Source organism: Oncorhynchus mykiss, chromosome 13 (assembly GCF_057628025.1).
Source record: "Oncorhynchus mykiss isolate SJ-2025 chromosome 13, ASM5762802v1, whole genome shotgun sequence".
NCBI classification, from domain to species: domain Eukaryota; kingdom Metazoa; phylum Chordata; class Actinopteri; order Salmoniformes; family Salmonidae; genus Oncorhynchus; species Oncorhynchus mykiss.
Window position 1 is genome coordinate 17666767 of NC_143034.1, and position 25461 is coordinate 17692227.

Consider the following 25461-nt stretch of genomic DNA (forward strand, 5'->3'; position numbering starts at 1 on the left):
CCTCTCTTTCTCTCTGTCTCTGTCTGTCTCTCTCTCCATCTCTCTCGCCCCCCCCCCTCTCTCATTGTCTTTATTTCCTCTTTCTTGGTCCCTCTATGTATTTTCTCTCTTTTATTTATCTCTTTTTTATCTGTATTCATCTCTCTCTCATCCTCTCTCTCAGCATCTCTCTCAGCATCTCTCTCTCTCTCTGCAACGTCACCGAAATACCCATTAATCAACAAGTGACGTTGAGAGTTTGTGTTCCTATGCTCTAAAACACCATGTCCCAAATGGCAGCCTATTCCCCGTTTACTACTTTTGATCAGAGACCCTCCCCACTCTTGCCAGGGTTAGAGGTTCCAAACCCTTTCTAATATATTCTATGTATATGAATCTAAATCCATGGCTCTGGTACAGCCTTTCACAAGGGGGAGACAATTGCAGTAAAATACAGAACACAGCGGTTAGAATGGGGACGCGGAGCTGTCCGTTTCAGCACCATATTAGAACGAGAGCCTTGGCCGGGAGAAGCGATCGGCGTCGAGCGAGCCGGTGCGTGGGGGAGAGATTACTGGAATAGGCATGGTTTGTCATGCCGGATTGTGCAGGAATGGCCCCAAAGTGCTAAGTAATTGTAGGCTACATAAAAACACACTTATAAGCAGGTATAGACCTACAAATATTCAACACTAGTATGCGACAATAATATTGTCAGCCTAAATTGCATAGGCCGATATTTATATTCGTTTGTATTAAGACATGTTAATGCAAGCACATTATTAGGGATGAGTGAGTGTAGCTATGATAAACTGTAACCTATATAAGAAAACACTAAATAAATGGTTCCCCCCCTTTCCTCCCCTCCATACACAACACATAGTCTCACAACAACAAACACTCACAAATCCCCGTCATCACGACAAATATATAAATAAACGGCATGCCGAGCACTTTAACCCACTCAACCAATCGCTTCTCTTTCATTCCTGTCTTCTCACACTCTTATCCACGGCAAAACCGGGCATCCTCCTCCAAGCCCTCCCCCGCCACTCCGACCCCCGCCCTCCCTCCCGAAATCGTTCAACTCTTTCCAGCAACAAGCGCACATTTCGGTGGCGCTTTTCATTGGAGACCGTGTGAAGACAAACAATTCCCCCCAACGAAAGGGGAATCGGTGGCAACACACACCGGCAAGACGCATCGCCCCTCGTCAAAACTCACAAGACAATACAAATAAATACAGGAGATGGACTGAAATGTGTATGTTTTCTAAACATGTTTTCTAAACATACACAGGGAATACTAATATAACGGGTTGACTTCAATTCTGGACCCCCCCAGACCGGAAAAACCCGCACCCGTGCTATACTGCTTTGGCATATAGTGTGTGCTGTGCTTGGAGCCGTGGACCTCCTCTCTGGTTGTGTCGATTTTTTTCTTCAAACGCCCCCCCCCCCCCCCCCCCCCCCTCTCTCTCTCGGCTCCACTTCCCTCTCAAGGCGGCAAGAAAAACCACACGGGGAGGTGGAAACTGACGAAACAGACCACCATCAAGGCATGATGTTATTTATTTCAGCCTGATCTCTTTCCGCCTGCGTCGTGGACTAGCCTGCATTTTGACCTTTTCATTTATTTTTTATCTTTTCGTTTTTTACATGGCGCGCGGACGGTGTATGCGGTTCGGCATCGGCTCCGGGTCTGCCTGTGATATAACCACCGAGGATAATTTGGATACCGGAGCAGCAACAGCAGTCTCGTTGGTCTACCAGAGAGGCTCCAGCAGCACCAACGCCTCCGGCGCCCCCGCCATATCCTCTGCCTCTTCCCGGCTCTATGACGAGTAATGGTCGGCTTGGATGGCTGGATGCGTCCTCTCTCCACAGAGCTCCAAGGTTCTGCATCGGTACCTCTCCTCCTTCTAACACAGCTCAATTTTCGTTGGTAACCTTCCGCATTCTCGATTCTACATATGGAAACTGGGGACCAGAATTTTAGGAAAAAGGAAACCTATAGCGGTGCTGATCTTTTTGTTTTTATTCCACGACGAAGCTACTCCGTTTTTAGGGGGCTGGGGTTTTGCGTTGTGACTTGATTATATTTATTCATTTGGATTCGGGGCTTGAATTCGATAATTCTCCCTCGTTTACCCCGATGGTTGTTTATTTGATTTGATCTAAGACAAGCCCTCATGTCTGCCCCTGCCGAGTATTTCGTTATGTTGGTTTTGGGGCACCATTTGAATGCGTTCATTTGAATGATTGTTCATTGTTTCATTTCCTCTCAGTGTCCCTCTCTACCTTCAAGTCCCCAACCCCGTCTCCCTCTCTTTCTCTCTCTCCCTCCCTGTTCTCCTCTCTTTGCCGAATAGAATAATAGGCCAAAGACAGACAGGCAAGATGCTTGACAAGACTCCATGATTCCATGTGAATTTGACCAGGCAGGTTAGAATAACGTTGTCAGAAAATTGTCAGTAGATTTTCGGTAGGCCTATTCTAATTGGTAGGAAGTCTTTTTAAATTGTGGATCAGAGGGTTTAGGAAATCAGTAGGGTCTACCATTAGACCTATCTCCCAGCCTCCTCCTAATCCCATTGGCCGTTCAATCTGAACTCCCTGTGTGTGAGTGTGTGTGAGAACGTGTGTGAGTGTGTGTGAGAGTGTGAGTGTGTTTGTGTGAGTGGGTGCTGTGCTGGACCGTTCCCCTACACATGCCCCTTATCGCACACTTTCCAGATAGAAGTCGTGTAACACGTGTGACATCACTAGTGAGAGGACAGAGAGGATAAATGTCAATGCTACTTGAAGGCTAGCTGTTTTCAGCAGGTAGTTGGTAGCTTTCCACTTACTCTGGTTAGGGTCTGTAGCCCTACTCCAAACCAGTAGGCCTCTGCTGTTTGGCCGGCCTATCACATTTGTTTGTAGAGGCTGCTAGGCCTATCACGTTTGTTCATAGAGGCTGCTTGGCCTATCACGTTCGTCCTTAGAGGGCCCAAACACACACCATCTTCCTTCCATCACCTAATTTCTCACCTGTGTCAGTTCCCCCGCCCGAAAACCAACCATACGATTCCCCCCGAGCTCCCCTGCCTCCCCCCCCGACACCCCCCCACCTCGGGCCCGTGGAAACCACCCCCCCCACCACCAGGGCCCATTTCCCGCCTCTGCCTCCACCCCGTGGTCTCACAAGCTGACCAACATTTACTTCCTGTTCGTCAAGAGGAAAGGGGGTTCCCCTTTCATGGAATGCGGCAACATGGGCGTGTTTGACCGCGGAGTTCAGATGCTGCTGACCACGGTCGGTGCGTTCGCCGCCTTCAGCCTCATGACCATCGCCGTGGGGACGGATTACTGGTTGTACTCCCGAGGGACGTGCAAATCCAAGAGCAACAACGAGAACGAGACCGTGAAGAAGAACGAGGAGGTGATGACACACTCTGGCCTGTGGCGGACCTGCTGCCTAGAAGGTAAGATCAAGATCAGGAGGCTGAGGCCTGGTCTAGGATCAGTTCCTGTAAACACTGGATCAGTAATTGTAGCCCTCTTCAGTTTAAGTACAAATCTTGGATCAGGTTAACAGTGTAGCTTGGAAGCTAAGGCCTGGTCTAGAATCAGTTCCTGTAGGTACCTGCAGGCCTTGTTGGTCTCTGCAGTTGTCTTAAGGCTTAAGGTCTGGTCTAGGATCAGTACGGTCCACCCAGAAGCACTGGATCAGTTAACAGCTTACTCTCTGCTGCCTGGAAGGTCAGCTAAGGCCTGGTCTAGGATCAGTACGATCGCCCACCCCAAAACACTGGATTAGTAATATGTAGGCCTCTTCAGATTGAAGCTCACCAGCGCTGCATGGAAGACAATGCCTGTCTGATGTAGGATCAGTTTGAAGCATACCTGGGTTGCTTGGAGAGTAAGGCTTGGTCTAGGATCAGGCGTACGGTTGACCCTGGATCAGTAAAAGCCTTTTCTGTATTTAGGTACAGATTTAATCTGCATCCCTATTCCCTGTATAGGAAACTACAGATCTAGGATCTTAATTTGAGCCAGATTGTTACAGCATGAAAATAATGCTGAAGCCACAGGAAATGTGATTTAGTATGTGGTTTATAATTTTTATAGGGGTTGATACATTTTTCGTGGCAACTCAAATATACTACAGTCAGTTTGCATTTCTCAGCAACAAAAGAGTAATCAAATTAAGATCCTGCATCTGTACTTTTCGGGGCCCATAGGGCTCTGGTCAAAAGTAGTGCACTATGAAAAGAATAGGGTGCCATTTGGGAAGCAGCCTTGGCATCAGATTACTGGTGTATCTTGAAAGGTATGCCCCTAGTCTGGTCTAGATCCCTCTCCTCTCTAGCCTCTGAGCTGTGTATCAAATGGCACCCTTTTCCCTATATAGTGCACTAATTTCGTACTTTTGACCAGGGCCCATATAGTGCACTGTAAGGAAATCGAGTGCCATTTGGAATGCAGGCGTAGTCTAAGATCTGATTCGTTCCTGGTCCTCAGTGTATATCTTCTGACTGTGACATCACATCCTCCCTTGTGGTGTGTGTATGTGTGAGTGTGTATGTGTGTGTGTGAATGTGTGAGTGTGTATGGTTGTGTGTGTCCTGTGGAGTGTGTTCAGAGCTCAGCCTGCCCTGCATGGGCCTAATCTGGTTGCTGCGTTGTTTACATGTAGATTGGCCTTTTTACTCATCACAGTAGAGGGCTGTGTAGCTGTGTGTGTGTGCGTGTGTGCGCTCATGAAAGTCAGACTCAGTACTGTTCTCCTGTGATTGTGTCTGATGTAGAACATTGCTAATCAAACACTCTACTCTTCACTCAGCTCCAGCAGCTTCAATCTTCACACACACACACACACACACACACACACACACACACACACACACACACACACACACACACACACACACACACACACACACACACACACACACACACACACACACACACACACACACACACACACACACACACAATACAGAGGCTCAGATGTATTTCATGTGTTTCTAATGGTGCCTGTTGTCCACAGTCATATTTTGATTGTTGTGTATGATTTCTTTGCGAACTTTTGGCACATGCTGAGCGGACTGTTATGTCATTATGTAATTGGCTGTCTCTGAGGCCGAGAGAGAGATAGAAAGGGAGAGAGAGAAAGGGAGAGAGAGAGAGAGACAGAGAGAGAAAGGGAGAGAGAGAGAAAGTGAGTGAAAGAGAGAGAAAGGGAGAGAGAGAGAGAGAAAGGGAGAGAGAGAGAAAGGGAGAGAGAAAGGGAGAGAGAGAGAGAAAGTGAGTGAAAGAGAGAGAGAGAAAGGGAGAGAGAGAGAGAGAAAGGGAGAGAGAGAGAGAGAGAGTGAAAGGGAGAGCGAGAGAGAGAAAGGGAGAGAGAGAGAGAGAGAGAAAGGGAGAGAGAGAGAGAAAGGGAGAGAGAGAGAGAAAGGGAGAGAGAGAGAGAAAGTAAGTGAAAGAGAGAGAAAGGGATAGAGAGAGAAAGAAAGTGAGTGAAAGAGAGAGAGAGAGAAAGGGAGAGAGAGAGATTCAGTGAGTGAGTGAAAGAGAAAACAAGGGAGGGAGGGAGGGGGGAGAAGTGAGGAGGAGGGGAGAGAGAAGGGGAGAGAGAGAAAGGGAGAGAGAGACCAACGTCTAACTTTGACCCAGTTGCCCGAGGGCAATTTCAATCCCAGAAGGCCGTGCTTCTCTCTCACAGACGTCACGCACAGTAACTGTAACATCCAGCCACTCCTAGGTTACATCCCAATGGCACTCTATTCCCTATATAGTTCCCTATGGGTCCTGGGCAAAAGTAGTATACTAAATAGGGAATAGGGTGCAATACGGGACGCAGATATTATATGTCACAGCCAGCCTGCCAGCAGCCCATGGCCTGAAATGGAAGTTGTATTGGACTTCCCATTCTTTATGTAATCATTCCCTGATAGAATTCCTGATTTTCCGTAATATATTACAATTGCTGATTTTCCTGCTCAGCATGTGTGTGAGTGTGTGTGTACCACAGGAGGCTGCTGAAGGGAGGACGGCTCATAATAATGGCTGAAACGGAGCAAATGGAATGGCATCAAACACCAGGAAACCATGGAAACCATGTGTTTGATGTATTTGATACCATTCCACTAATTCTGATCCAACCATTATCACGAGCCCATCCTCCCCAATTAAGGTGCAACCAACTTCCTGTGGTGTGTGTGTGCGTGTGTGTGTGTGTGTGTGTGTGTGTGTGTGTGTGTGTGTGTGTGTGTGTGTGTGTGTGTGTGTGTGTGTGTGTGTGTGTGTGTGTGTGTGTGTGAATGTGGTTGGGATAAAACCCAGGTGGTCGGGGACCAGGGGTTGACCTCCTTATTTTGTTATTTGCCTCTGGGGTCAAAGCCATTTCAATACTAATGTGACACCCGTCCCACCGTGCAAAAAACTGTTTGAATCAATGCTGTTTCCACATCACTTCAACCAAAGATCAATGTGATGGCGTTGAATCAACGTGAAAAACTGGTTGGATTTGAAAAAAATTATCAACAGAAGGGCATTTCGTATTATTATTCACCCAACTTTTAACCTAAATACAAAGACATGATGACATTCGTTGTTGATTTCATGTTGAATTCACTTTTAGTTGACAAATCAACCAAATGTAAATCAAAACTAGACGTTGAACTGGCGTCTGCCCAATGGGGTGTGTGTGTGTGTGTGTGTGTGTGTGTGTGTGCCAGACAGAGTGATTCGATGGCTGGTCTGGTGAACTGGTGGGGTGTTATTGGTAATGAGACACAATGGGTAGGTAGGTGTGTGTGTGTGTGTGTGTGTGTGTGCCAGACAGAGTGATTCGATGTCTGGTCTGGTGAAATGGTGGTGTATTATTGATAATGAGACACAATGGGTAGGTAGGTGGGGGTATGTCTGTGTGTGTGTGTGTGGGGGGTGGGGTGGGGGGAGGGGGGGGGCTCAGTTGGGTCCTGCGTTGTTCAGTTGGTAGAGCATGGCTCAATGTCGGGGTTGAGGTTTCAATTACCACTGGGGACCAGTATTAAACAGCATGAAGATGTATTCACTCACTACTGTCAGTCACTCTGGATAAGAACGTCTGCTAAATGACTCAAATGTTTTTTTTCAAACATTTGTTGGCCAACCTCGCCCATTCAGTGCTGACCCCCACAATGTGAAAATCACACATGCCACAGCATCGATTGATGGATTACGTTGGTGGTTTGACGTGGGTGTTCAATCATGTTCCAACACAGTGTGTCTGTGCATAAGCCTGTGTGCGTATGTGTGTATGTGTGTGTGTGTATGTGTGTGTGTGTGTGTGTGTGTGTGTGTGTGTGTGTGTGTGTGTGTATGTTTGTGTGTGTGTGTGTGTGTGTGTGTGTGAATGTTTGTGTGTGTGTGTGTGTGTGTGTGTGTGTGTGTGAATGTTTGTGTGTATGTGTGTGTGTGTGTGTGTGTGTGTGTGTGTGTGTGTGTGTGTGTGTGTGTGTATGTATGTGTGTGTGTGTGTGTGTGTGTGTGTGTGTGTGTGTGTGTGTGTGTGTGTATGTGTGGGTTGAAGTCTGACAGAGTCCTTTGACTACACTGTGGCGTCAGATACTCTTCCACTCCCTCTTTCTCTTCCTGCCCCTCTCCCAGTCTGTATTGTCATGACCTGTCAGAGAACTGCTTACCACAGTAGATCATTCATCCTTTCTCCCATGCAATATACTAACTACACAGTTCCTCCACAGGTCCACAGCAGCTATCTCTATTGCCTTGAAATGAGGTGGTGATAGCCCACTACAATACGCATAAAAAGTGGTTACACGTGGATGCTGGTCATGTGTATTTACGAGGGTAAAATATAAACAGAACTGGAGACGCCTCGTCATTTTTGTAGACAGGTTGTTATGGACACGGCAACACTACTACGCTAGCTAAGAAAATTATGTAGAAGCGATTGTTAACTTACTGTGAACAATTCTAGCTGACTAGCTAAATGTCTTGGCTAACTGCGAGGAAAAAAAATGACTTATTTGCCATTAATTAGCCAACACAAATCTCATTGCTAACAATCTCGACTGTGTCCCCAAAACGTCAAGGTGTCTCCAGCAATGTTACTCTTTGACATTCTATGACGTCTCCACTTTCTAAGCATATAGGGACCTTTAGCCTTATAGCCAGCTAGCCACTTTATATCCATGGCCCTAGCCTGCTACAGTTGCTAACTTTAGCCTAAGCTTGCTAGCTATGTCCATCGCCCTAGCCTGCTACATTATCTACCTTTAGCCGTATAGCCAGCTAGCTACCTTCATAGGTTTCCTAATCCTATCCTTCTAGCCTTCAATAGGAGCTACTAGCTACCTACGGTACATCCATGGCCATAGCCTGTTACAGTAGTTACTTGCTAGCTATGTCCATGGCCATAGCCTGTAAGGCCATCAGACTGTTAAACAGCCATCACTAGCACAGAGAGGCTGCTGCCTACATACAGACTTGACATCATTGGCCACTTTAATAAATGGAACACTAGTCACTTTAATAATTTAACTGTAATAATGTTTACATATCTTGTAATACTCATCTCATATGTACAGTATATACTGTATTCTATACTATCTATTGCATCTTAGCCAATGCCGCTCTGACATTGCTCATTCTTATATTTATATTTATATATTATTATTACATTCCTTTACTTAGATTTGTGTGTATTAGGTATTTGTTGTGGAACTGTTAGCTATTACTTGTTAGATATTGCTGTGGAACTAGACGCATGTGTATGTGACCAATAACATTTGATTTAATTTTGATTTAATTCATAGTAATTACTATGAATTACTAGCTAGCCTTATACAGTAGCTACTAGCTAGCTACGTCCGTGGCCATAGCCTGTTACAGTAGCTACTATCTAGCTACTTCCATGGCTATAGTCTGTTACAGTAGCTACTAGCTAGCTACATCCATGGCCACAGCCTGTTACTGTAGCTACTTGCTAGCTACATCCATGGCCATAGCTCGCTATGGTAGCTACTAGCTAGCTTCTTCCATGGCCATAGTCTGTTACAGTAGCAACTAAATACCGACCTCTATGGCCATAGCCTGTTATAGAAGCCACTAAATACCTACCTCTATGGCCATAGCCTGTTATAGAAGCTAGGCTACCAGCTAGCTATATATCTCCATGACCATAGTCTTGCAGTGAAGCAAAGAATCCTGTCACTTTCCCTGAGGCAGCCTGGGCTATCTTTAATAACACAGCACAGCAGGCCTATACAGTACCTTCAGAAAGTATTCGCACCCCTTGACTTTTTCCACATTTGATTGTGTTACAATCTGGATTTAAAATAGATTATTTTGAGATTGTCTGCCACTGGCCTACACACAGTACCACATAATGTAAAAGTGGAATTATGCTTTTAGAAATAAGTGTTGAGCCCATTTGTTGTGGCCAGCCTAAATAAGTTCAGGAGTAAAAATGTGCTTAACAAGTGTACAATAATAGCGTTTCACATAATTCTTGAATGACTACCAGGGGGGATGGCTGCCGTTTTACGGGCTCCTAACCATTTGTGCTATTTTGTGTGTTTTGTGGCATTGTTTGTAAGTTATTTTGTACAAAATGGTGATGCTACCGTCTCTTATGACCGAAAAGAGCATCTGGATATCAGAACAACGATTACTCACCCCGCTAACTGGACAACATTTTTTTATTTAATGAGTCTGCCGCAAAGGATTTAATGTTGCTCCCAGGCAAGGCCCAAATCCCTGTCATTCACATGAATAAAATAAGGAAATACAGAGGGCGGAGATCAGGGTGCCTTCGTCAATGAGTGGGTAACCCGCCTCTACCATCCGTCCTATTAGCCAACATGCAATCACTGGAGAATAAACTGGATGAGCTCCGTTTGAGACTATCCTACCAACGGGACATGAAAAACTGTAATATCTTATGTTTCACCGAGTCGTGGCTGAACGATAACATGGATATTATACAGTTGGCTGGGTTTTCCGTGCATCGGCAGGACAGAACGGCTACATCCGGTAAGACAAGGGGTGGGGGTCTGTGTCTATTTGTCAATAACAGCTGGTGCGCAATGTCTATTATTAAGGTAGTCTCGAGGTGTTGCTCGCCTGGGGTAGAGTCTTTGAATGAAGAGATTGAGATAAAACTGTCCAGTTTGAGTGTTTGTTGCAGTTCATTCCAGTCGCTAGCTGCAGCGTAGTGAAAAGACGAGCGACCCAGGGATGTGTGAGCTTTGGGGACCTTTAACAGAATGTGACTGGCTGAACGGGTGTTGTATGTGGAGGATGAGGGCTGCAGTAGATATCTCAGATAGGGGGGAGTAAGAGGGGGGCCTAAGAGGGTTTTATAAATAAGCATCAACTAGTGGGACTTGCAGACTAGTGGGTCGTATACAGAGTTGACCAGTTTACTGAGGAGTTTAGAGTGCAGTGAGGTGTCCTATAAGGAGCAAATCTGATGGCCGAATGGTAAAGAACATCTAGCCGGTCGAGAGCACCCTTAACTGCAGATCTATAAATTATGTCTCCGTAATCCAGCATGGTTAGGATGGTCATCTGAATCAGGGTTATTTTGGCAGCTGGGGTGAAAGAGGAGCAATTACGATAGAGGAAACCAAAGTCTAGATGTAACCTTAGCCTGCAGCTTTGATATGTGCTGAGAGAAGGACAGTGTACCATCTAGTCATACTCACAAGTACTTGTATGAGGTGACTACCTCAAGCTCTAAACCTCCAGAGGTAGTAATCACACCTGAGGGGAGCGTCATTCCCAAGAAGACACAAGGCTGTAATCGCTGCCATAGATGCTTCAACAAGGTACTGAGTACAGGGTCTGAATACTTATGTAAATGTGATATTTTTGTATTTTATTTTGAATATGTTTGTAAGAAATTCTCTGGGGTATTGTGTGTAGATTGATGACAGAAAAATCAATTTGATCCATTTTAGAATAAGGCTGTAACGTAACAAAATGTGGAAAAAGCGAAGCGGTCTGAATACCTTCCCGATGCACTGTAACTTCCTGCAGTTCACTAGACTAACCAAGGCAAGCTAGCTTCACCATAGGCCTAAATACACGCACTGGAACACATCTGACCTTACCTTACAGGATACCAATGAATCCAGAACGTTCCACGTGTATCTAGAATCTGCATCTAGAATCTTCCACATTAATAGAATCTAGAATTTGAATCTTCCACATGCATCTAGAGTCTGTATGTAGAATATGTTTATCTTCACATTTACACAATTACACAATTAATAAGACATCTTTTAAGCAGGCCAGTCTTGACTTGTGTGTTTCTCAGTGTTTGAGTGCATTAACGGAATTACATTAATTATGCTAATATGCAGAAGAGCTATTGGCATCATGTTATGGTTATCAGCAACATCATCATCATCATCAGCACCAGTAGTATTGTTGTACAGCCTCTTCATCTCAAAGGGAGTATTGGCCTCTTCATAGAGAGCTTCCTCAGGCCCAGGAACAGCACAATTCATCCCCCAGTTTTGGGTCTTATCCCCATCAAATTGCATGGTTGTTTTGGTGTCTCAATCAAAAACTGCCCAGATCTGGTTAAGGCCACCACTGCATAGAGTTGGATACACTTGTTCCAAAGCCTGTTCAATAATAGCAAGGAGAGGAGCTCTCTAGTACATTTCTATGGAGAGCTGGCATCTTTACAGGCTTGCTATAGGACCCCTCATCCATCAACAAATTAATCTGTGAGCCAACATGGATGCATTATCATACATTACATTAAAACACGTGTGTGCACACACGCACTCACACATACATACACTGACACATTCCATTAAACCAACACTGCTGCCATTGGGTTGAGTGATAGTCACAACTCAGTCGACATATCAGGACCACCACCTATCTGTACCACATTCTACTATGGTTGCATTACAAATTTCACCCTTTTCCTTAATTTATTTACCAGAGTCCTATGGACCCTAGTCAAAAGTAGTGCACTATATAGGTAATAGGTTGTTATTTGGGACACACATACCTCTCACACCCTCCAGTGTTCCCTTTATAACCACGTCCCCCCTGTGCCAACTCGTATTTGAACAAGTCTGATCCAGTTGGATCCAGTTCAGCTGTCCGGTCTGGAGTGATGGCCCCATACAGCCCCATGTGTCCAGCTGTGGAGAATTGCCCTGAAGCTCCAGTCTGTCAAGCCCCCTCCTGATAGATCCTGGCCCAGGATGTCCTATCTGTCCTGGGCATGGGTGCACTACATACTTCCATGGCCATAGCATGCTACAGTAGTTACTAGCTAGCGATATCCATGATCATAGCGTGTTACAGTAGTTGCATACTAGCTAGCTACTTCCATGGTCATAGCCTGTTACAGTAGCTACTAGCTAGCTACGTCCATGGCCATAGCCTGTTACAGTAGTTACTAGCTACCGACATCCATGGCCATAGCCTGTTACAGTAGCTACAAGCTAGCTACTTCCATGGCAATAGTCTGTTACAGTAGCTACAAGCTAGCTACGCCCATGGCCATAGCCTGTTACAGTAGCTAATAGCTAGCTACGTCCATGGCCATAGCCTGTTACAGTAGTTACTAGCTACCGACATCCATGGCCATAGCCTGTTACAATAGCTACAAGCTAGCTACTTCCATGGCTGTAGTCTGTTACAGTAGCTACTAGCTAGCTACGTCCATGGCCATAGCCTGTTACAGTAGTTACTAGCTACCGACATCCATGGCCATAGCCTGTTACAGTAGCTACAAGCTAGCTACTTTCATGGCTATAGCCTGTTACAGTAGCTACAAGCTAGCTACTTCCATGGCTATATCCTGTTACAGTAGTTACTAGCTAGCTACGTCCATTACCATAGTCTTGCAGTGAAGCACAGAATCATGTCACTTACCCTGAGGCAGCCTGGGCTATCTTTAATAACACAGCACAGCTGGCCTATATGTATATATCTACCTACAGTACCCTAGACTAACCCAGGCCAGTTAGCTTTACTATAAGTCCAAATACACACCAGTGGAGGCTGCTGAGAGGAGGATGGCTCATAGTAAAGTCTGGAACGGAGCGAATGGAATGGCCTAAAACACGTGGAAACCATGTGTTGGATGTATTTGATACCATTCCACTTATTCCGCTCCAGCCATCACCACGAGCCCATCCTCCCCAATTAAGGTGCCACCAACCACCTGTGATACACACACTGGAACATTCAGAATGTTCCACATGAATCTAGAATCTGTATCTTCCACATTAACCTAGCATCTCTATCTTCACCATGTTACTGCTGTTAATGAGCCTGTACTTAGAATGGAAGTACTGTACTGTTTATCTTCACGATGTAAGAAATGACTGCAAGTCTATTTTTAAAGAGGCCAGTCTTGACGTGTGTGTGTGTGTGTGTGTGTGTGTGTGTGTGTGTGTGTGTGTGTGTGTGTGTGTGGGTGACGCATCCTGAGCGACGTCTCGGTGTTTGAGTGCATTACCGGAATGACATTAATTATGCTAATAGGCAGAAGAGCTATTTTGCCCGACAAAGGCAAAACACAGGAACTAGGAATTTGGTCAAAAATCTTTGATCTGTTGTAATGGCCAGTTATATTATCTGATTAACGTGGTATTTAGTTTCCTGACACAAGAACAAGCCAGTTGATCAGAATATGTCATGTAGTATAAGTATAGTATAAGTATTAATAGTATAATTAATAATAGTATAATTAATAGTATAAGAAATGTGCCTTTGTAGCGTAGTATTGGCATTGTTAGTGCTGCAGTTATGATTATCAGAAACATCATCATCATCAGCACTGTTACTATTTTTACAGCGCTCTTCATCTCACAGGAAGTTTTGGCCTCTGTAAAGAGCTTCCACAGGCTCAGGAACAGCACGATTCACCCCCCAGTTTTGGGTCTTAACCCAATCACATTGCAGGTTTTTTAGGGGTCTCAATCGAAAATGGCCCAGATATGCCGGTTAAGACCATCTCTGCATAGAGTTGGATAGATGGCACACATGGCCCAAAGTCCGACAGAAGCTACAATTGCAAAGATAGGAGAGGAGCTCTCTTGTACATATCTGTGGAGAGCTGCCAAGTTTACAGGCTTGCAATAGGACCCTTCATCCATCAACAAATTCATTTGTGAACCAATCTGAAGGCATTAATGCACACACACACACACACACACACACACACACACACACACACACACACACACACACACACACACACACACACACACACACACACACACACACACACACACACACACACGCACACACACACACACACACACACACGCATGCACTCACAGACACATACACACACTGATACATTCCATTAAACCACCACTGCAGTGGTTGAGTGATAGTCACAGATCAGGACGACCCCCCATCTGTACATCATTCTACTGTGATTGCATCACAAATGGCACCATATTCCTTACATAGTGCACTACTTTTACCAGAGTTCTATGGGCCCTAGTCAAATGTAGTGCCCTATTTAGGGAACATGGTGCTATTTGGGACACACTCCAGTGTCCACTTTCCAACCACTCCCCAAATATCCTCACTCTTATCTGATCCATTTGGACCCAGTTCAGCGGTCCGGTCTGGAGTGATGGCCCCAAAGTGCCCCATATGTCCAGCTGTGGTGCTTTGCCCTGGAGCTCCAGGCTGTCAGGCCCCCTCTTGATGGATCCTGGCCCATGATGACCTGGGTTATATGGGTTCTACCCTGACCAGGTGGGGCTTACATGTCTGTCAGAGTGTGTGTGGTGGGGTGCTGTGTGTTGGCTGTAACGGTGTCCGCAAAGGCTTTTTTCGGCTGTTCGTGCACACTACAGTTTAGCTTGAGGGAAGCCAAATTTCAGTAGCCGAAGTCTTCTCTCCTTCGTCAGTGATTGGTCAACAGTAAGGATTCTTCAATGAAGTGTGTGTTGTCATTCAACAAAAGACAACTCGTTTTCATGCGCATCTTTTCATTTGAGAAATTTTGCACCTTAGTTAGATGTAAAATTGCGCAAATAAGATCTCCTCTGAAAAAAAGTATACATTTATTACAGATTTCTTGAGTTACACCCGTTGACTTTTAATTGATTTATTTATTGAGTTACACCCGTTGATTAAATATATATGTTTTGTCACTGGCCTTAACACAATACCCCATAATGTCAAGGTGGAATTATGTTCTTCGAAATTGTTATAAATGAATTATAAATGAAAAAGTTTAGATACTTACCCAGAAAGACTCACAGCTGTAATCGCTGCCAAACACGATTCTAACATTTATTGACTCAGGGGTGTGAAATATTATGTAAATGAGATATTTATTTATTTGAATGTACAATCAATTTGCTAAAATAAAAAAATTGCTTTGCCTAGATGGCTTCTGCTAGGAGCAAACTGAACCTAGTACGCAGACACCTTAAGGAGTTCTGAGACAGCGAGCAAGAGAGAGAGAGAGAGAGAGAGAGAGAGAGAGAGAGAGGGAACCAAAAATTCACAAAATGGGACAATCACCAAATTGAGACTCTGCATGCAGAATTCAACAAAAACATATTATGTGTACAATGTAAAACACCAAATAATGCATGCATAGCAGAATTAGGATGATACCCACTAATTATCAAACTCCAGAAAAGAGCCATTCAATTCTACAACCACCTTAAAGGAAGCCATTCCCAAACCTTCCATGACAAAGCCATCATCTACATAGAGATTAACCTAGAGAAGAGTCCCCTAAGCAAGCTGGTCCTGAAAACACCTCTGCTGTTTTCAACAAGATCTCAGCGATCACTGCCTCATTGCCTGCATCCGTAATGGGTCTGCGGTCAAACGACCACCCCTCATCACTGTCAAACGTTCCCTAAAACACTTCAGCGAGCAGGCCTTGCTAATCGACCTGGCCCGGGTATCCTGGAAGGATATTGACCTCATCCCGTCAGTAGAGGATGCCTGGTTATTCTTTAAAAATGCCGTCCTCACCATCTTAAATAAGCATGCCCCATTCAAGAAATTTAGAACCAGGAACAGATATAGCCTTGGGTTCTCTCCAGACCTGACTGCCCTTGACCAGCACAAAAACATCCTGTGACGTTCTGCATTAGCATCGAATAGCTCCCGTGATATGCAACTCATGGAAGTTAGGAACCACTCTACTCAGGCAGTTAGGAAAGTTAAGGCTACCTTTTTCAAGCAGACATTTTCATCCTGTAGAACAAACTAAAAAAAGTTATGGGACACTGTAGTCCATGGAGAATAAGAGCACCTCATCCCAGCTGCCCACTGCACTGAGGCTAGGAAACACTGTCACCACCGATAAATCCACTATAATTGAGAATTTCAAAAAGCATTTTTCTACAGCTGCCCTGCGCCACCCACAGCAGCTTGCCCAAGCCTCCCCCATTTCTCCTTCACCCAAATCCAGATAGCTGATGTTCTGAAAGAGCTGCAAAATCTGGACCCCTACAAATCAGCAGGGCTAGACAATCTGGACCCTCCCATTCTAAAATGATCTACTGAAATTGTTGCAACCCCTATTACTAGCCTGTTCAACCTCTCTTTCATATCGTCTGAGATTCCCAAAGATTGGAAAGCTGCCGCGGTCATCCCCCTCTTCAAAGGGGTAGACACTCTAGACCCAAACTGCTACAGACCTATATCTATCCTACCCTGCCTTTCTAAGGTTTTCGAAAGCCTAGTTAACAAACAGATTACCGACCATTTCGAATCCCACCGTTCCTTCTCCGCTATGCAATCTGGTTTCAGAGCTGGTCATGGGTACACCTCAACCACGCTCAAGGTCCAAAACGATATCATAACCGCCATCAATAAGAGACATTACTGTGCAGCCGTATTCATCAACCTGGCCAAGGCTTTCGACTCTGTCAATCACCACATTCTTATCGGCAGACTCAACAGCCTTGGTTTCTCAAATGACTGCCTTGCCTGGTTCACTAACTACTTCTCAGAGTTCAGTGTGTCAAATCGGAGGGCCTGTTGTCTGGACCTCTGCCAGTCTCTATGGGGGTGCCACAGGGTTCAATTCTCGGGCCGACTCTCTTCTCTGTATACATCAATGATGTCGCTCTTGCTGCTGGTGATTCTCTGATCCACCTCTATGCAGATGACACCATTCTGTATACCTCTGGCCCTTCTTTGGACACTGTGTGAACTAACTCCAGACAAGCTTCAATGCCATACAACTCTCCTTCCGTGGCCTCCAACTGCTCTTAAATGCAAGGAAAACTATATGCTTGCTATTCAACCGATCGCTGCCCGCACATGCCCGCCTGTCCAGCATCACTACTCTGGACGGTTCTGACTTAGAATATGTGGACAACTACAAATACCTAGGTGTCTGGTTAGACTGTAAACTCTCCTTCCAGACTCACATCAAGCATCTCCAATCCAAAATTAAATCTAGAATTGGCTTCCTATTTCACAACAAAGCATCCTTCACTCATTCTGTCAAACATACCCTCGTAAAACTGACCATCCTACCGATCCTCGACTTTGGCGATGTCCTTTACAAAATAGCCTCCAACACTCTACTCAACTAATTGGATGCAGTCTATCACAGTGCCATCCGTTTTGTCACCAAATATACTACCCACCACTGCGACCTGTAAACTCTCGTTGGCTGGCCCTCGCTTCATACTCGCCGCCAAACCCACTGGCTCCAGGTCATCTACAAGTCTCTGCTAGGTAAAGCCCCGCCTTATCTCAGCTCACTGGTCACCATAGCAGCACACACCCGTAGCACGCGCTCCAGCAGGTATATCTCACTGGTCACCCCCAAAGTCAATTCTTCCTTTGGGCGCCTTTCCTTCCAGGTCTCTGCTGCCAATGAATGGAACGAACTGCAAAAATCATTGAAGCTGGAGACTCATATCTCCCTCACTGGCTTTAAGCACCAGTTGTCAGAGCAGCTCACAGATCATTGCACCTATACATAGCCCATCTGTAAATAGCCCATCGAACTACCTCATCCCCATACTGTATTTATTTATCTTGCTCCTTTTTGCACCCCAGTATCTCTACTTGCTTATTCATCTTCTGCACATCTACCATTCCAGTGTTTAATTTGTATATTGTAGTTACTTTGCCGCCATGGCCTATTTATTGCCTTACCTCCCTTATCCTACCCCATTTGCACACACTGTATAAATACTTTTTCTACTGTATTATTGACTGTCTGTTTGTTTATGTGTAACTCTGTGTTGTTGTATGTGTCGAACTGCTTTGCTTTATCTTGGCCAGGTCACAGTTGTGAATGAGAACTTGTTCTCAACAGGCCTGGTTAAATAAATGTGAAATAAAATAAATAAATAAATAAAAAGCTGGTCCTGGGGCTCTGTTGCGTCTGTTTGTGTTTGTGAACAAAGCCCCAGGACCAGCTTTTTATTTATTTATTTATTTTATTTATTAGGACAGCAGTACAATTAGACCCAACCAAATCACGAGGAAACAAAAAAAATAATTACTTGACACTTTGGAAAGAATTAACCAAAACACTGAGCAACTGGAATGCTATTTGGACCTAAACAGAGAGTACACCGTGGCAGAATACCTGACCACTGTGGTTGACCCAAAATTAATACAGACTCAGTGAGCATAGCCTTGCTATTGAGAGACCAGACCAGGCTCTCAAGAGAAGGTTATGTGCACACGGCCCACAAAATGAGGTGGAAACTGATCTGCACTTCCTAACCTCCTGCCAAATGTATGAACATATTAGAGACTCATATTTCCCTCAGATTGCACAGACCCACAAAGAATTAGAAAAGCAAATCCAATTTTGATGAACTCCCATATCTACAGGGTGAAAAACAACGGTGTGCCATCACAGCAGCAAGATTTGTGACCTGTTGCTACAAGGGCAACCAGTGAACAACAAAAAACATTGTAAATACAACCCAAATGTATGTTTATTAGTTTTCGCTTTTGTATTTGAACTATTTGCATATCGTTGCATCACTGTGCTGTACAGAGCCATAATATGACATTTGAAACGTCTCTATTTCTTTGAAATGTTTGTGAGTGTGATGTTAATACTATTAGTGTACTGTTCATTTTGTATGGTTTATTTCACATTTGTTTATTACTTGTTTAATTTGCTTTGACAATGGAAACATACAGTACCCACTCATTCAAGGGTTTTTCTTTATTTTAGCTATTTTTTACATTATAGAATAATAGTCAAGACATCAAAACTCTGAAATAACACACATGGAATCATGTTGTAACCGAAAAAGTGTTAAACAAATCAAAATATATTTTAGATTTTAGATTCCTCAAAGTAGCCACTCTTTACCTTGGTGACAGCTTTGCGCACTCTTGGCATTCTCTCAACCAGCTTCATGAGGAATGCTTTTCCAACAGTCTTGAAGGAGTTCTCACATATGCTGAGCACTTGTTGGCTTTTCCTTTACTCTGCGGTCCAACTCATCCCAAACAATCTCAAATGGGTTGAGGTCGGGTGATTGTGGAGTCCAGGTCATCTGATGCAGCACTCCATCACTCTTCTTGGTCAAATAGCCCTTAAACAGCCTGGAGGTGTGTTTTGTGTCATTGTCCTGTTGAAAACCAAATGATAGTCCAACTAAGTGCAAACCAGGTGGGATTGCGTACCGCTGCAGAATGCTATGGTAGCCATGCTGTTTAAGTGTGCTTTGAATTCTAAATAAATCACCAACAGTGTCACCAGAAAAGCACCCCCACACCATCACACCTCCTCCTCCATGCTTCATGGTGGGAACCACACATGCGGAGATAATCTGTTCCCCTACTCTGTGGCTCACAAAGACACGACAGCTGGATCCAAAAATCTCTAATTTGGACTCATCAGAGCAAAGGACAGATTTCCACTGGTCTAATTTTCATGCCCAAGCAAGTCTCTTCTTCTTATTGGTGTCCTTTAGTAGTGGTTTCTTTGCAGCAATTTGACCATTAAGGCCTATTCGTGCAGTCTTCTCTGAACAGTTGATGTTGAGATGTGTCTGTTACTTGAACTCTGTGAAGCATTTATTTGGGCTGCAGTCTGAGGTGAAGTTAACTCTAATGAACTTATCCTCTGCAGCAGAGGTAACTCTGGGCATTTCTTTCCTGTGGCGGTCCTCATTAGAGTCAGTTTCATCATAGTGCTTGATGGTTTTTGCCACTGCACTCGAAGAAACTTTCAAAGTTCTTGAAATGTTCCGTATTGACTGACCCAATGTCTTAAAGTAATGATGGATTGTTGTTTCTCTTTGCTTATTTGAGCTGTTCTTGCCATAATATGGACTTGGTCTTTTACCATATAGGGCTATCTTCTGTATACCATCCATACCTTGTCACAACACAACTGATTGGCTCAAACACTAAGAAGGAAAGAAATTCCACAAATGAGCTTTTAAGAAGGCACAACTGTTAATTGAAATGCATTCCAGGTGACTACCTCATGAAGCTGGTTGAGAGATTGCCAAGAGTGTGGAAAGCTGTCATTAAGGCAACGAGTGGCTACTTTGAGGAATCTAAAATCTAAAATATATTTTGATTTGTTTAACACCTTTTTGGTTACAACATGATTCCATATATGTTATTTCATAGTTTTGATGTCTTCACTATTATTCTACAATGCAGAACATAGTAAACATGAAGAAAAACCCTTGAATGAGTGGGTGTGACTGGTACTGTATGTTTGCCATGTCAATAAAGCCCTTTGCATTGTTAGTGTGTGTAACTTCTAATAGACTACACATGTTGTTGTGTGCTACGCTGGTGTCAGTAGTGAGATAGGATCCTATGCTGTCTGAGACAGAGTGTTGTGTTGCGAAGCTGCATGCTTTGCTAGGAGTGCTGTGTGAGACGAAATGCTGTGTTGTGAAGCTCCACGCTGTGTGAGACAGAGTGCTGTGTGGCGAAGCTCCATGCTTTGTGAGACAGAGTGCTGTGTTGTGAAGCTCCACGCTGTGTGAGACAGAGTGCTGTGTGGCGAAGCTCCATGCTGTGTGAGACGGAGTGTTGTGTTGTGAAGCTCCACGCTGTGTTGTGAAGCTCCATGTTGTGTGAGACAGAGTGCTGTGTTGTGAAGCTCCATGTTGTGTGAGACAGAGTGCTGTGTTGTGAAGCTCCATGCTGTGTGAGACAGAGTGCTGTGTTGTGAAGCTCCATGCTGTGTGAGACAGAGGGCTGTGTGGCAAAGCTCCATGTTGTGTGAGACAGAGTGCTGTGTTGTGAAGCTCCATGCTGTGTGAGACAGAGTGCTGTGTTGTGTAGCCCCATGCTGTGTGAGGGGGATTGCTGTGTTGTGAAGCTCCATGCTGTGTGAGACAGAGTGCAGTGTTGTGAAGCTCCATGCTGTGTGAGACAGAGTGCTGTGTTGTGAAGCTCCATGCTGTGTGAGACGGAGTGCTGTGTTGTGAAGCTCCATGCTGTGTTGTGAAGCTCCACGCTGTGTGAGACAGAGTGCTGTGTTGTGAAGCTCCATGCTGTGTGAGACAGATTGCTGTGTTGTGAAGCTCCATGCTGTGTGAGGGGGAGTGCTGTGTTGTGAAGCTCCATGCTGTGTTGTGAAGCTCCATGCTGTGTTGTGAAGCTCCATGCTGTGTGAGACAGAGTGCTGTGTTGTGAAGCTCCATGCTGTGTTGTGAAGCTCCACGCTGTGTGAGACAGAGTGCTGTGTTGTGAAGCTCCATGCTGTGTGAGACAGATTGCTGTGTTGTGAAGCTCCATGCTGTGTGAGGGGGAGTGCTGTGTTGTGAAGCTCCATGCTGTGTGAGGGGGATTGCTTTAGCAGCACCACTCTCTCCCTAGTGATCAGGTATCCACCAAGTCATTGGAACACCAGTTCCAAATGTCCTCTACTGTACTTAAGAGATGCTGTGACACAGTGTTTGTGTGTTACATTAGGGATGTTTTGACAGAGTGTTTGTGATTAGATTTTTTTTTGATTTTATGTGTGTGTGTGTGTGTGTGTGTGTGTGTGTGTGTGTGTGTGTGTACATTAGGGATATAGCAACACATGCAGTGTGTCTACGGGATTGCAGTTCTAAAACATACCAAGACCGGATAGTGAGTGTGTGTGAGTGTGTGTGAGTGTGTGTGAGTGTGTGTGTGTGTGAGTGTGTGCGCTGGACAGCAGTGGGATTATCTACCACAGATCAGATGAGGATTACCCAGCGGTCTAGCTAATGGCACACTTCTAATCTGGATTTACACTGTATTATGACACTGCTTTTACTGTACAAACACATGCAGACACACACACACACACACACACACACACACACACACACACACACACACACACACACACACACACACATTCCTTTCGCTTCGCCTTGTCTTGTCTTTTCTCCTTCCCCCTTCCTTCACCCGTCTCTGCTGTGTAACCGTAGTGACGTGATGCGGTGTCGGCTTGGCAACACAAGGCCAGTCTGTGAAACGACTTCATCACAGCTCTTTCTCCATCACAGCCTGTCTGTGTGTGTTTACAGCCTGCCTTTATCTGGGACTGACTGGCTGACTGGCTCTGGCTGACTGCTTGAATAGGTGACTATCTGACTGACTGACTGACTGGATGGCTGACTGGCTGACTGACTTACTACCTTTACGTGGGACTGCCTGACTGACTGTCTGACTGCCTGGTTGACTGGCTGACTGCCTGGTTGACTGGCTGACTGCCTAACTGGTTGGCTGATTGACTGCCTGACTGCCTAACTGGCTGACTGACTGGCTGACTGGCTGACTGCCTGACTGACTGACTGACTGGCTGACTGGCTGACACTGTGCTGAAGGGGACCATCTATCACACAAACACATGAAGGCAAATGCACACAATCTCTCCTTGTCCCAATCTGTAATCCCAACTACTTTCAACCTGACCACCATTGTCCCTGTTCCCAAGAGCTCCAAGTTAACCTGCCTAAATGACTATCGCCCTGTAGCACTCACATCTATAATTATGGAGTGCTTTGAAAGGCTGGTCATGACACACATCAACACCATCATCCTAGACAGCCTAGAACCACTCCAATTTGCATACCTCCCCAACAGATCCACAGAGGATGCAATCTCAATTACACATGACACTGCCCTCTCCCATCTGGACAAGAGGGGAAATAACTGTGAGAATGCTGTTCTCAAACTCCAGCTCAGCGTTCAGCACCATAGTCCCCTCCAAGCTCATCACCAAGCTAAGGACCCTGGGACTGAACCCCTCCTTCTGCAACTGGATCCGGGGCTTCCTCACGGGCCGGCCGCAGGTGGTGAGGGTAGGCAACAACACCTTCGCTACGCTGACCCTCAACACAGGGGCACCTCAAGGGTATGTGCTTAGACCCCTTCTGTACTCCCTGTTCACCCACAACTGCGTAGCCATGTATGACGATACGACAGTGCTGTCGGCCTGATCACCGACAGCAATGAGTCCTCCTACAGGGAGGAGGTCAGAGACTTAGCAGTGTGGTGCCTGGACAACAACCTCTCCCTCAACGTCAGTAAGACCAATGAGCTGATTGTGGACTATAGGAGACAGAGGGCAGAGCACGCCCCCATCCACATCGACAGGGCTGTTGTGGAGCAGGACGAGAGGTTTCAAATTCCTTGGTGTCCACATCACTAAGGACCTAACATGATCCATACACAACCCCCCCCCCCCACCTTTATATCAGGCGGTGTCAGAGGAAGGCCACAGACTCCAGCCAACCAAGTCTTAAGACTGTTCACTCTACTAACGGTACTGGTGCATCGGCTCTTGGACCAACAGGCTCAGAGACAGCTTCTTCCCCCCTGCTATGACTGCTAAATAGTAAATGAACTATCTGCTTGGACTCTGTCTTGCACTGATCCTACACACCTTCACTCACACACACTACATTGAGACTCCCACACAAAACCCATGCACATTCACACACACTACATACATATATATTACACACGCACACATACACACACGCACTTTTACGTTCATAATTTGCTGCTACTCTGTACTTTATTTTACTCGTATTATTATCTCTCCTGATGCCTGGTCACTTTACCTGCTTTCATGTACATATCTACCTTACATACCTGGTACCTCTGCACAGTGATCTGGTACTGGTACTCCCTATATAGAGCTCCATCATTGATCTGGTACTGGTACTCCCTGTATAGAGCTCCATCATTGATCTGGTACTGGTACTCCCTGTATAGAGCTCCATCATTGATCTGGTACTCCCTGTATAGAGCTCCATCATTGATCTGGTACTGATACTTCCTGTATAGAGCTCCATCATTGATCTGGTACTGATACTTCCTGTATAGAGCTCCATCATTGATCTGGTACTCCCTGTATAGAGCTCCATCAGTGATCTAGTACTGGTACTCCCTGTATAGAGCTCCATCATTGATCTGGTACTCCCTGTATAGAGCTCCATCATTGATCTGGTACTGATACTTCCTGTATAGAGCTCCATCATTGATCTGGTACTGATACTTCCTGTATAGAGCTCCATCATTGATCTGGTACTCCCTGTATAGAGCTCCATCAGTGATCTGGTACTGGTACTCCCTGTATAGAGCTCCATCATGGATCTGGTACTCCCTGTATAGAGCTCCATCATTGATATGGTACTCCCTGTATAGAGCTCCATCATTGATCTGGTACTCCCTGTATAGAGCTCCATCATTGATCTGGTACTGATACTCCCTGTATAGAGCTCCATCATTGATCTGGTACTCCCTGTATAGAGCTCCATCAGTGATCTGGTACTGATACTCCCTGTATAGTGCTCCATCATTGATCTGGTACTGATACTCCCTGTATAGAGCTCCATCAGTGATCTGGTACTGATACTCCCTGTATAGAGCTCCATCAGTGATCTGGTACTGATACTCCCTGTATAGAGCTCCATCAGTGATCTGGTTCTCCCTGTATAGAGCTCCATCATTGATCTGTTACTGGTACTCCCAGTATAGAGCTCCATCATTGATTTGGTACTGATACTCCCTGTATAGAGCTCCATCATTGATCTGGTACTCCCTGTATAGAGCTCTATCAGTGATCTGGTACTGGTCCTCCCTGTATAGAGCTCCATCAGTGATCTGGTACTGGTACTCCCTGTATAGAGCTCCATCATTGATCTGTTACTGATACTCCCAGTATAGAGCTCCATCATTGATCTGGTACTGATACTCCTTGTATAGAGCTCCATCATTGATCTGGTACTGGTACTCCCTGTATAGAGCTCCATCATTGATCTGGTACTGATACTCCCTGTATAGAGCTCCATCAGTGATCTGGTACTGGTACTCCCTGTATAGAGCTCCATCATTGATCTGGTACTCCCTGTATAGAGCTCCATCAGTGATCTGGTACTGGTACTCCCTGTATAGAGCTCCATCAGTGATCTGGTACTGATACTCCCTGTATAGAGCTCCATCATTGATCTGGTACTCCCTGTAAAGAGCTCCATCAGTGATCTGTTACTGATACTCCCTGTATAGAGCTCCATCAGTG

General features: G+C 45.2%; 1 protein-coding gene across 1 annotated transcript in view; it reads left to right on the plus strand.

Annotated features, from left to right (window-relative positions):
* The first annotated feature begins 964 nt into the window (after positions 1-964).
* cacng2b (calcium voltage-gated channel auxiliary subunit gamma 2b) overlaps positions 965-25461 on the plus strand; it is an 83438-nt gene continuing 58941 nt past the window's right edge. The window contains 1 exon segment of the mRNA XM_090195536.1: positions 965-3445. Within this exon segment, the coding sequence (XP_090051662.1) occupies positions 3220-3445 (226 nt within the window). The 5' untranslated portion in view covers positions 965-3219.